At 36.9% G+C, this 14,101-nt stretch overlaps 1 protein-coding gene across 1 annotated transcript; it reads left to right on the top strand.

The window, feature by feature from the left end:
* The first annotated feature begins 4,955 nt into the window (after positions 1-4,955).
* On the top strand, positions 4,956-5,906 carry LOC130865466 (olfactory receptor 14A2-like). The gene has a single exon (XM_057756530.1). The coding sequence runs from the start codon at positions 4,956-4,958 to the stop codon at positions 5,904-5,906; it is 951 nt and encodes a 316-aa protein (XP_057612513.1).
* The last annotated feature ends 8,195 nt before the right edge of the window (positions 5,907-14,101 follow it).

The following is a 14,101-nucleotide window of genomic DNA, read 5'->3' as shown; positions in this document are numbered from 1 at the left end:
TGTTGTCTTTCTAGATATCCTCATGAAGACTGCATGTCTTTTTTTTCGAGACAGGGTTTCTCTGTAGCTTTGGTGCCTATCCTGGAACTAGCTCTTGTAGACTAGGCTGGCCTCAAACTCATAGAGATCCACCTGCCTCTGCCTCTGCCTCCTAAGTTTTGGGATTAAAAGCGAGTGCCTACCAACGCCTTGCTGAAGACTGTGTGTCTTAAGACAGTTAGTGTTGTAATAATCTCTGCTTTCTATATAGCACATTACTCAGCCTGCTGATAACGTATTTTAATACAGTATGAATATCGTGATAATATTTTCCTAACAATTAATTAATTATAAATTTTTATTTGCATATTACATAGAATTGGAGACCATTTAGTTTTAAACAAATGTTTCAAAATGCATAAATTAGTATTCTGAATAAAGACTCCAGTCATACACCCTGTATTAATTACTTTTCTCATAGGTGTCCCAAGTTATATTGGAAAACATCAATGTGAGAATTGATTTTAGCTCATTATTTGCAGGTACAGTTCAAATGTCAGAGAAAGCTTAGTTGCTAGATCATGAAAGAGCTGGTAACAGCGTACCTACAGTTAGAATGCAGAAAACAACTCTTTAAAGTTATGCTGGCCAGCTTCTCCTTTTTTCCCCAGGATGCACATCCAGAAAATAAAGTCACCCATCTTCCTACTAAGGTCAGTCCTCTCTGAAAATGCCTTTAGAAAAATATACATATTGTTTTTCTTAGTTTATAATAAATTTCATCAAATTTATAAGAAACGTTAGCTCCCTCAAATTTATGTCTTGACTACTTGCTGCCTGAAAGCATCACTCTTAATATTACACCAAACTTCTTAAGTATGTATATTCACTTCATAAAGTCAAATTAATTTAATAAACCCCTAAAATTCCTATAGCTTTAACACTTACAACATTGCACAAATATCTCTGGTCCCGAATCTCAGAGTGACGGCGCACCTATTAAAACTTGAAATTCATCCTGCTGAGGAGGTAGGTTTTATTTCCAGTGTTTACATTAGGCTATGCAGAGTTACACAAAACTCTACTCCAAATGATCTACTCTGGTATTTGATATCATCTTTTTTCACGTGTACTAAGTCAAAAATATATGACATAATTTGAAATAAAATAATTATTTTTAAGTATATAATCCAATTTTCCCCTGAAACTCAAAGACATAGTATGTCTGGTCTTAAAAACATTATGTACTTCATATATATATATATGTATGTATATATATACATATATGTGTGTGTATACATATACCACTTCAAGAACTACTGTGTAGTGTTATGATTTAAAGTTGTGCCATTGGGTATCAGGTTGACAGGAGATAGTGTTGAGATGGCTAGTATTGATTGTCAATTTGATGAGATTAAGTTTTAGAGACCAACTATCTCTAAGTGCAGAGATATCCAGTGAGGTTTAAGCTTGGTGAGAGGATGTTCTAGGTGTGGGTAGCTCTATTCTCTATGTTTAATTGTTGGGCATAAAATAAAACTGTGTAGAATATAATTTGAAGATATACTTTGTAATTTTGTTCCTTCTCATTGTATGTCCATGGTAACCAGATAATTCATGATCCCACAACTGTGATTTCTCTACCATGAAGTGCTACACCTGCAAGCCATGAACTAAAGTTAGTCCTTCCTTCCTCATGTTGACTTTTATCCTCATATATTTTGCCACATATTTGAGAAAAGTAACTTACACAGGTGGTATGACAGAAGTTTTTAAACACAGTTCATAATTTTTGTGTTTTGTAACATTTTTAAAGATATAATGTTGTCTCTAACATCATGCATTGGTTAACTGAAGAGATACATAATTAATTTAATTGTGGGGAATACATGAGCATGTTCTTCATGATATAACACAGTGTATTTTCTTGTGAATAGGTAATGTATGAAGTAACAATTATTACAACACTAATTGTCTTAAGACATAGATTCTTAATAAGGCTGTCCAAGATTTTCCTTTGGGAACTCTCAAGTAGTAGCCAAGTGACATTCAAAGGTCTGTTATAAATATTTTGACTATATAAGGTTTCAAATGAATCTATATCAAAGGTTACAAAATGGTAAAATATTTTTCTTATCTTTGTATACTTATTATGAAAAATGATCACAGTTTATTATTTGAGTTTCCTTGCAACATTAGAGATGCAACAATATGATATAATTTTAGATTTTCCAAATGAGGTTCCTTGCAACATTAGAGATGCAAAATATGGTAGGATTTTGGATTTTCCAAATGAGATTTACATTTCTATTTTCCTTTCAGGTGATCCACTGACAGAGGGAACCCTAAGGTTTATGGAAAAAATTTTCCTCTTCAAATTAAAGTTACTGGAACATTTTCCTACAGGTATCTAAAGAGTAACTCTTCTCAAGTAATGTAAACAATCTGAATAATTTTAAGGTAAAGATTTCAATGTTGTATAAATAAAATGTAAAACTATGCTCTCTAAAACAATTTTTAACGTATTATAATGTTGAGGAAATTCAACATATATGGATAGCAATGTAATTTAGCAGAGATTTATGCACCCTTATTTCTCCTATTTACCTTTTTTCAGTATTTTTCCAGCATTTTGGTTGGTGTTGCTGAATGTCAGCCCTCTACCACATCTCCTTCCTGAGCACACAGAGATTTTTATCTCTAAATTGTCCAATTGGATTTTCCTTATGTTGCACTAGAGCTGTGTTTTCCTAAATGTCATCTCTAGTGATCTTGTTTTTGTGTACTTGTCCTGTAAACTTTCGTGGAATCCCCTTCAGCTTAAGCAGCCACCTGAGCAATCTGTACATTATAATCATTTATTGACATAAAATAAGACATCTTAAGTTTTTTGTTGTTTAGCAGAATATCTTGTATATTCTTATCTTTGCCTCCTCCAATGGAGAATAAGATGCCCCCGTACTCTCTACATAAGTCTCTGTCACTTAGTCACCTCTCTCTCTCTCTCTCTCTCTCTCTCTCTCTCTCTCTCACACACACACACACACACACACAAACCCTCCTCCCACAGAGTTATGTGATTAATTTTGACCCTGTAAATAATATAGTTTTAACATAAGGCATTCGATTTCCATCAAAACATATCAGATAATATTTAAAAGCAAATTATAAACACTATGACATGATAAAAAATACTCAAGAAAACAAGAAGTCCTTTGCAACTGGGATTCTAGCTTTAGAAAGTCACAACTCATTAGAAATAACTTTCACAGAAACCAAACACTGAACATATTAATGAAAGGCGGAAAAGAAACTTAGTAAATACAATTGCATTGAATAACTTTCTCTTTAAAAACACTGATAAGAAGTCCACAATTAAACAGAGAAAAAGCATAAGAACCACTGTGTCAGATTGTGCTGTTTCGTTACTATTTGTCTGAGCACACAGAGTCTCAACTGTATCTTCAACATTACAGTTGACTCAGTTTAGAAAGGCACACCCTTTTTAATCTAAATGGGAGTATTGTCAGATGTTTTATTTGTTTTGCAAGGTGATTATATATCAGATGTATCATTTAGAAGACTTGATATTTGTTCCCAGTAATTTTTATTAGTTCTCCTAAGGTCAGCCTCATCAGTGAGTCACCTGCCTACAATCCTCTACTGCTCAAGCAAGGATTAGGGGAATGAGTGTTTATATATGTGGCCCTTTTGTAGTATGGAATACATGATGTAAAATATGGCAGTTAATAAGTTGGAAGTATTCTTGGTTCTTTTCTTTACTTCAGCCTTTAAAAGAGATTATACTGGCTTGAGGAAAACAACATACTTGTACTCAATGTTGAGCAAGAATTTATTAAAGTTTATGACAGTCAAAAACAAAGAAAATCATGGGAGCGATGTCAAGCTTTTCTCTTATCACTAGCATTTCATTGGGTATTTACTGTGGTTTTAGGTAAAGCAGCATCTAAAACACTATTATTGTTTCATTAATATCTCTTATGAAAACTGTTAAGAAAAGAGTTGACATATATATTCAGCAAACTCATTCAACTTCTGTTACCCAAACTCATAGCCATATTATACAAATGCAAGATTGTGGTTACAGAACTAAATGAAACCCACACGTTTTATTTTTAGATTTTAGGTATTTTATTTTATTTTTCTGTATTTTTACTTTATTTCTGTGCTTTAATGCATAATACCAATATTATATATGATAATGTTGTCTTTTTATACATTCGTACTTACCATATCAAGGTAATTTTTAGGCTTATCTTTATGTTAATCTATCATTTCTCTACTGTCCAAACATTCGAAGTTATTTCTTATACCTAGATGAAATACACTCAATATTCATAAAAAACCTGATTACCACTTAAATGGAAACAAGGCTCTTCAAAACACAAAGATTCCTGCTAGAATAATTATGACTATACAAATTAAACAAAATAAGGCTGATTTATACCACACCTGCTTGTGTTACTCAGGCTTAATTTTAAAACGGTGAGGAGTTATGATTCTATAGCTCAATTATAGAATGTAGGTATACTTACTGAGCCTTAAAGACAATATAAGGAGAGAGGGGGAGAAAGAAACGAGAGAGACAGAGACAGAGAGAGGAAGAAGGAGGAGGAGGAGGAGGAGGAGGAGGAGGAGGAGGAGGAGGAGGAGGAGGAGGAGGAGGAAAGAAAATCAGAGAGAAGTAAGCAAGTGAAGGGAAAAGGATGGAGAGAGAGGCACGCAGAGAGAATATACAGATATACAGTAGGGAGAGAGAGGGGAGAGAGAAAATGAAAGATTGAAGGGAAGAAAAAAAGATACAAGAGTTTTTGAAAATTTATTTGTACCTTAAGTGTAATTTCTTGATCCCTTTCCACAGGGCATTTCTGTATGTCAGTGTTATCATTTTGGGGGGTAATGCTAATTTTTAGTCATTTTTCTTTTCCTCTTAAAGGGACTGAAAAGATTCTGGTATGCCCAATATCACTGCAATAACAGAATTCATCCTTATGGGGTTCTCTGATATCCATGAACTACAGACTCTATGTGGAGTTTTCTTCCTAGTGATGTACATGGCAGCCCTAATAAGTAACCTGATCATCATCACTCTTATCACCCTCGACCTGCATCTTCAAACACCCATGTACTTCTTCCTGAAGAATTTGTCCTTGTTGGATGCCTTTTTTGTGTCTGTTCCAATTCCAAAGTTCTGTGTCAGTAACCTAACTCACAACAGTTCTATTTCCATTCATGGCTGTGCCTTCCAAGTGTTTTTAATGACTTCGTTTGCAGCAGGAGAAGTCTTTATCCTGACAGGTATGTCCTATGACCGCTATGTGGCCATTTGCAGTCCTTTACACTATCAAACCATAATGAGTAGTCGTATGTGTGTGCTTATGACAGCTGTTTCCTGGGTTACTGGAGTAATAATTGGAGCCATATATACAGCGGGCACATTTTCTATGCCTTTCTGTGGCTCCAATGTGATCCCACAGATTTTTTGTGATGTTCCCTCATTGCTAAGGATTTCATGCTCTGAAACACTTGTGGTCATTTATTCAAGTCTTGGAATGGGAGTTTGTGTAGGCTTGTTTTGTTTCATCTGTGTTGTGATCTCTTACTTTTACATTTTCTCCACTGTTCTTAAGATTCCTACTACTAAGGGTCAGTCCAAAGCATTTGCCACATGCATCCCCCACCTCACTGTGTTCACTGTTTTCCTTGCCACTGCTTGCTTTGTCTATGTGAAGCTACCCTCAAGTGTCCCATCAATGACAGATAGGATTTTTTCTGTGCTGTACACTGTGTTACCTCCAATACTTAATCCTGTGATTTACAGCCTGAGGAACACTGATGTCAAGTGTGCTCTGAGAAGATGGCAGCAAAATCTCTGCCCAAGGGGTTTACTTCATGTCACATTTTAAAGTATCTGTCAGTGATATAGTGACTCGTAAGCAACAAGTACGGTTTGCAATTTTTACTGTTAGAAATAGAAGAGTAGACATTCATATCTTGCCCCCAGTAATTTGAAACTCTGATTAAGAAAAATATTTTCTAAGTTCAGAAAATTAGATTATGTGAGAATAATATATAAAGTCACAGTACCAATTTCTTTCCTTCTGTAATAAAGTAATTCTCATTTGAGAAATATAATTTCCTAAAAGGATTAGTAATTATCACAGTAAGATTCCATTTTCCGTCATTTGATGACCCCTTATTGTGTTCATTAACAAAAGTATCAAAATAAATAATCAAATGGGGAAGGCATGTGAGTTATGAAGGTAAATTCACACATAATTTCTATGCCAATCATTCTGGTAGTGAGAAAATCAGTAGGAAAGTCAACAAACTAGAAACAGCACTCTGGAGATTCAACTCATTCTTTAAAACAGTGTCACATCCTTAAAATGGTACCAAATACTTAAAACAAAACCATGAAGAAAGAGTATAGCAGCCAATCTCTAAAAGAAATATAATAACCTTTAGTTTGAGGGTATTATCAGAAATACACTGAAGAGGTAGAAATTTTGTTACTCCTTTTCTATAGTTCCTTCTGAATAGAAATATTACTTACAATGATGGAGGGAGATCATTGGTTAATTCATAAAGAAACTGCTTGGCCTCATAGGTTAGAACATAGGTGGGTGGAGTAAACAGAAGAGAATGCTGGGAGGAAGAAGAAGTGAGGTAAGATGCCAGGCCACTGCTCTCCAGGGCAGACGCAATGAAGCAAGCCGCCAGGTCAGACATGCTGAATCTTTCCCGGTAAGACTGGTGCTACACAGATTACTAAATATGAGTTAAGGCAAGATGTGAGAATTAGCCATTAAGAGGCTAGAACTAATGGGCCAAGCAGTGTTTAAAAGAATACAGTTTCCGTGTAATTATTTCGGGGCACAAGCTAGCTGGCGGCTAGGAGCTGGGCAGCGGGAACGCAGCCCGCAGCTCCTACAACATTACAGTTGAGATATGGCGGGTTGATGAATCTGAGGAATTAAATAGCCTTACAAGGTCTGTAGTAATAATTCTCAACCTGGGGATCAAAGACAATTTGGGGTCTAATTACACTTTCACAGGAATTGCATATCACATATCCTGCTTATCAGATATTTATATTATAATTCATAACCGTAACAAAATTATACTTATGAAATAACAAAAAGTAATTTTGTGGTTGTGGGACAGTACAACACCAGGAACTGTATTAAAGTGCTTGTGAAAAATAAATAAAAATAAAAAAAATATAAAAAATAAAAAAATAAAGGGCTTGTAGCATTCATTAGGAAGGTTCAGAACAAGTATTCTAGAAAGTTAATAAAGACAAAGACAAATTTGTCTCCCCAAGTTACAGAAGTGTTAAATAATTTCTGAGGTAAGAAGTACTGACTATCCTGGGTGCCTGACCAATTTTCTCTGATCTGTGAAACCACACACAAACTACATGTGAAACTATAGCTGTAGGGCTGCTGCTGTTGTGACTGCGAGCTTTTTTGTGCTATGGCTGGTTTTGACTCCTCCATGCTTCTATAAGTAAGTAATCCAAATAAACTCATTGTTCACCATGTTGTACTATGTAGGAATTATTTGGTCTTTCTTTGGTTGTCTATCTGGTTGGAGTAGGTGCTTTTTATTCTCCAGAGGAACAGTTAACACAACAATGGTCCATGTATAGCTGTCAGCTATACTACAGGTTAAAAAAGAACTACCTGTAACTATATGCAGGTGAGTTGTTCCTATTGCTGTCTAGAAAAAAAGATATAGTACTACCATAATTGCAGAAAAAAAATCACTTTTTTATGAAACATTTCTTTTGGTGAATTTACCAGTGTCTTCAAATTAAAAAGATTTTCTTTACCATGTATGAAACTTCTTTGGTCATTTTATGTATATCAGTATAATTATCTGTCTTTTGTATTTAATTTAACATAATAGAAACAAAAGAGTAATTTTTCAATTCTAGAAAAATACGATGTTTAAATGCATTGCTTCTTTCAGTTATTTTTTTTTTTTTCTGTTTTTGGAGACAGGGTTTCTCTGTGTTTCTTTGGAGTCTCTCCTGGAACTAGCTCTCATAGACCAGGCTGGCCTCCAACTCACAGAGATCCACCTGCCTCTGCCTCTGCCTCTGCCTCTGCCTCTGCCTCTGCCTCTGCCTCTGCCTCTGCCTCTGCCTCTGCCTCTGCCTCTGCCTCTGCCTCTGCCTCTGCCTCTGCCTCTGCCTCTGCCTCTGCCTCTGCCTCTGCCTCTGCCTCTGCCTCTGCCTCTGCCTTCCCAGTGGTGGGATTAACGATGTGCATCACCACCGCCCAGCTTCTTTCAGTTATCTTAATAGCAAAATTTACCTCCCTTGTCCTATCCCTTATTAGTCTCACATATACTAAGGCAAATCATTTATCTTTCTCATCCAAACAAAATATAAAGGGACTCATTTTTCTCAGGTACACTCTGGGATCTTCACAACCACTGTCAATGACAAAACCCATCAGCAATACCTGTGATGTTGACTAAAACACCCCTGTATGTTACTGCATTACTGAGAACATGCTATTCATACATTTGAGAAATTTTGGTTCTAGATCAAAGCCTAGGTAAGCAAACTTTATTCTTTTTGTTTCTATTTTTGTATTTTGTCTTGTCTGCAACTTCTTGAGACACATTATAGTTTCTTTTTTCTGGGTTTAAACTCAAATAACATTTATTGTAAGCGTAATTCAAGTTTGAGAAGCTGCTTACTTTATATAGCTCCCACTGATGGCAAAAAAATAAATTGAAGAGGAAACATCAAAATAGGGTACAAAATCCTCTCAAGTTTAGGCTACATGTAACAAAAGAAAAAACTTGTAGAAATGTGTTCAATATATTGATAACTCATAAAGAAGTGCAGATATTTTGGGCATACCTAGAATTTAACATGTTTCCAAAAAATAAAATTTCAGAAATTAATTAGTACATTTAAACAAAGCAATTTAGCAGTCATGTTAAAATTTAAAAGTCACTGTATCTAGTAAAAAACACAGTAAACAGTGGAATTATAAAAGACAAACAAAAGATTATTGATGATGAGAACAGGGTTACTTATTGAAAGGGTCAAAGACTGTATTATAAGAACCAAAAAAGTGAAACTGTTACAGAAAAGAGTTTAGGATCAAAGCAAAGGCAAAGACTTCTTTTTCTAAGATTTGCTTTTCACAATTATTATTTTAATTTTCTAAATTTTATACACAAATACTATATTTATATCATTTCAACTACATTGTCTCAGTTTTTTAACTCTGTCCATGTCCTCTCCTCACTTTCAGTCACCTTATGGGCTTCTTTTAAGAGTTAGTATTGTTACACACACATACTTACACAGAGACATAGAAAGAGAGAGAGAGAGAGAGAGAGAGAGAGAGAGAGAGAGAGAGAGAGAGAGAGAGAAATACATTCTACTATAACTATCACATCAAAAACACCCTGGACTATTTTGCTGCTGTGGGATAAAGAAAAACTAAAGAGAACTTTCTTTCTGATTGCTTTCTAATCATTTCTTGCATGTATCATTGCTGTAGAAACTTTATCAGCCAGTAGCCTTTAAGTTACCAGCCCACTTGGTTGTGGCCTTTATATGCCAATGCAAAGTGTCTACAGGCTCTCTTCTGGCTGCTGGATTCAGTTTCTGTTTTTCCCATTCTTGTAGAGGACTGTGATCTGTGAGTCTACCCCTAATTAAATAACCCTTTATTATACTCAGTTGTGAGATAGTGTGGGGTTTCTTTATAGCATCCTTCTTCATCTGGCGCCCACATGGATCCCCACACCATGCCTACTGGGTGGACCTATCTGAAGGTTTCAAATAACTTGAGAGTGACAAAATTCATTACAGTTTTCAGGGAACTTTTAAGATAGTTTTTGGTTGTGAGCCTAGCCTTTAGTGGTTGAACCATCTCTCCAGCCAAAGTTTTAAGATTTTTTTTTTAATTAAAATTTCCAACTGCTCCCCGTTTCCCATTTCCCTCCCCCTCCTCCCACATATTGCCCACTCCCCCCGCTCCCCTCCCCCTATCCCCACTCCTCTTCTCCTCCCCCCAGTCCATTCCCCCTCCCTCTCGATACTGAAGAGCAGTCCAAATTCCCTGCCCTACAGGAAGACCAAGGTCCTCCCACTTCTATCTAGGTCCAGGAAGGTGAGCATCCAAACAGGCTAAGCTCCCACAAAGCCAGTTCATGTATTAGGATCGAAACCTAGTGCCATTGTCCTTGGCTTCTCATCAGCCTTCATTGTCCGCCATGTTCAGAGAGTCCAGGTTCAACCCGTGCTTATTAGGTCCCAGTCCAGCTGGCCTTGGAGAGCTCCCAATAGATCAGTTCCACTGTCACAGTGGGTGGGTGCACGCCTCGTGGTCCTGATTTCCTTGCTCACGTTCTCCCTCCTTCTGCTCCTCATTTGGACCTTAAGAGCTCAGACCGTTGCTCCAAATTGGGTCTCTGTCTCTCTCTCAATCCATCGCCAGATGAAAGTTCTCGTGCCATTCTCCTTGGCCTCACATCAGCTCTCATTGTCCGCCACATTCAGAGAGTCTGGTTTTATCCCATGTTTTTTCAGTAGCAGTCCTGCTGGCCTTGGTGAGCTCCCAATAGATCAGCCCCACTGTCTCAGTGGTTGGGTGCACCCCTCATGGTCCTGACTTCCTTGTTCATGTTCTCTCTCCTTTTGCTCCTCATTATAACCTTGGGAGCTCAGTCCAGTGCTCCAGTGTGGGTCTCTGTCTCTATCTCCATCCATCGCTAGATGAAGGTTCTATGGCGATATGCAAGATATTCATCAGTATGATTATAGGATAGGTTCATTTCAGGTTCCCTATCCTCAGGTGCCCCAATGAACTAACTGGGGACATTGCCCTGGGCATCTGGTAGCCATTTCAAGTTCAAGTCTCTTGCCAACCCTTAGGTGGCTCCCTTAACTAAGGTATGAGTTTCCCTGCTCCCCTATCCAACCTTCCTTTATCCCCAATCACCCCGATTCCCCCAGTTCCCCTCATCCTCTCCTTCACACTTTTCTCTCCCCATCACCCCTCATCCTCATCCCACCCCACCCCCAAGATTCCAATTTTTTGCCCATCAATCATGTCTATTTCCCATAGCTGGGAGGATATCTATATGTTTTTCCTTGGGTTTACCCTCTTATTTAGCTTCTTTAGGATCACAAATTATAGACTCAGTGGCCCCTATCCATGGCTAGAAACCAATTATGAGTGAGTACATCCCATGATCTTCTTTTTGGGTCTGGGTTACCTCACTCAGGATAGTATTTTCTATTTCCATCCATTTGCATGCAAAATTCGAGAAGTCATTGTTTTTTACCGCAGAGTAGTACTCTAATGTGTATATATTCCACACTTTCTTCATCCATTCTTCCATTGAAGGGCATCTAGGTTGCTTCCAGGTTCTGGCTATTACAAATAATGCTGCTATGAACATAGTTGGACAAATGCTTTTGTCATATGATAGGGCATCTCTTGGGTATATTCCCAAGAGTGGTATTGCTGGGTCCAGGGGTAGGTTGATCCCAATTTTTTTGAGAAACCGCCACACTGATTTCCAAAGTGGTTGCACAAGTTTGCAGTCCCACCAGCAATGGATGAGGGTACCCCTTTCTCCACAACCTCTCCAGCAAAGGCTATCCTTGGTGTTTTTGATTTTAGCCATTCTGACAGGTGTAAGATGATATCTCAAAGTTGTTTGCCCTACAACATATGGGCACAGGAGATCGCTTCCTATGTATAACCCCAGCAGCACAGACATTAACGGCAACATTGAATAAATGGGACCTCCTGAAACTGAGAAGCTTCTGTAAAGCAAAGGACACTGTCATTAAGACAAAAAGGCAGCCTACTGACTGGGAGAAGATCTTCACCAACCCCGCAACAGACAAAGGTCTGATCTCCAAAATATATAAAGAACTCAAGAAACTAGACTTTAAAAGGATAATTAACCCAATTAAAAAAATGGGGCACTGAACTGAACAGAGAATTCTCAACAGAAGAAGTTAAAATGGCCAAAAGATACTTAAGGTCAAGCTCAACCTCCTTAGCGATCAGAGAAATGCAAATCAAGTTTTAAGATTTTTATCTTTTGAAAGAAATTAATAAATATCTACAATCACTTGATAGCTCTTTTATCATATTTTATAAACAGAAGATGAACACAATTGTTAAATGTGTCCATATCATAGAAAGCAAATTAACTCTCAAGAAAGATTCATACTTGGTTTCTACGAGATTCTAACTTATTGTGAATCATTATAATAGCAGAGAATGCAACAAATTGAGTACAGTGGCTTACTTGATATTTATTCTAGTTTATAATGCACCATTAGAAAAACTGTACAGAATATTTATAGAAAGATACTAGGTATTCTTAACCATTGTAATCTATATGTTAGTCTAATGTCTGAAATTGAGGAAGTATTCACCTCTTCTGTGAAGGTAAATGCTTTCTGTTGGAGGCTGTGAAGCTGTGTTGGAAGCTATTATAACTATTGCAGAAATCACTTGATTTTGACTGATTTTTTTCACTAGTGTGTCTGATGGGAAAGATTGCTTTTTATTGTTGTTTATCTTCTGAAGATTCTGTTTTGTTTTTTAAAAAATGAACTTAGTATTTAAAAGGAAATCAAGATCTCTATTAATTTTCAACAATGTTCTCACTTTCAATTACATTAATGATATTCTATAGTTAGATTGACAAAACATTACTAGCTGGAAACCTTGCATGGATCAGGTCAGTATTAAGCTCCTCTCATTATCCTATCTCATTTTTGACAGAAAATTCCAACTATTCTTCTCAATCATTCAGAATTCAGAATAAAGAAATCCAAAGTTCTACAATCTATTCTGATGATTTGATACTATCCCTATATACTCAATACCAAGTAATATGTAGCTCATTGAAGCCTATTCAAATGACTGGGATATCACCTTATACTGATGGAACTGAAGTAATAAGCACAAATTATGGGAAAGTTAGACCATTTTTGCCAAATCATGATTTCAATCTCTATTTGTACATTACTTTTTCTCTCTCAAATATAGAGCATATTAAGAACCTGATTTAGAGCAAAATGAGAGTCAACTAAACCTGATTAACTTTATGATACCATTAATTCACATCTGCCAACACACAAAACAAACAAAATCACCTTTGAAAGCATGCCTCTCCTTGCAATGTCACTTACTCTGTTATGTGTTCATTCCTGGCATACTTTCATTTCTTAAATAAACTTGCTTACTCACCTGTGTCTTCCTATAAATTATTAAATCTCAAAGTTGTCAATGTTAAAAGTCAAAGTTTTGAAACTCAGAGAAAATATTTCAATACAAAGAATTCTTTTTTCACATTTATTTTATTTTCTAAAATTTCCTACATGTATACTGTATCGATTTTATTTCATCTACACTCACTCTTTTTTTTTTTTTTTTTTTTTTTTTTTTTGGTTTTTCGAGACAGGGTTTCTCTGTGGTTTTGGAGCCTGTCCTGGAACTAGCTCTGTAGACCAGGCTGGTCTCGAACTCACAGAGATCCGCCTGCCTCTGCCTCCCAAGTGCTGGGATTAAAGGCGTGCGCCACCACCGCCCGGCTACACTCACTCTTCCTTCCAACTCATTCCTTGTACTTCCTGAATTTATCTCCAACCCATTTGTTCTATTTAAAAATTATTGTTGTTTAAACCCACACACCAAAACAACAATACTCCATGACTATTTTTCAGATGTGGTGTAAGAAAAATGTTGAGGGGAGTTTCCCAGCTGATTGATATCTTGTGGTGTTCTTCAAGAAGTAAGTAAATGAACAAAGGGTTAGGCACTTGAGAGAGTAATAAGCTACGATCACCTTCCTGGACCCAGATAGAAGTGGGAGGACCTTGGTCTTCCCGCAGGGCAGGGAATTTGTACTGCTCTTCAGTATCGAGAGGGAGGGGGAATGGAGTGGGGGGAGGAGAAGAGGAGTGGGGATAGGGAAAGGGGAGTGGGGGGAGAGGGCAATATTTGGGAGGAGGGGGAGGGAAATGGGAAACGGGGACAGGTGGAAATTTTAATTAAAAAAGTATAAAAATAATAAAAAAAGAAGAAGAAACCTT

The sequence above is a fragment of the Chionomys nivalis genome, chromosome 23 (assembly GCF_950005125.1).
Source record: "Chionomys nivalis chromosome 23, mChiNiv1.1, whole genome shotgun sequence".
NCBI classification, from domain to species: domain Eukaryota; kingdom Metazoa; phylum Chordata; class Mammalia; order Rodentia; family Cricetidae; genus Chionomys; species Chionomys nivalis.
This window is presented reverse-complemented; position numbering and strand designations above follow the sequence as displayed.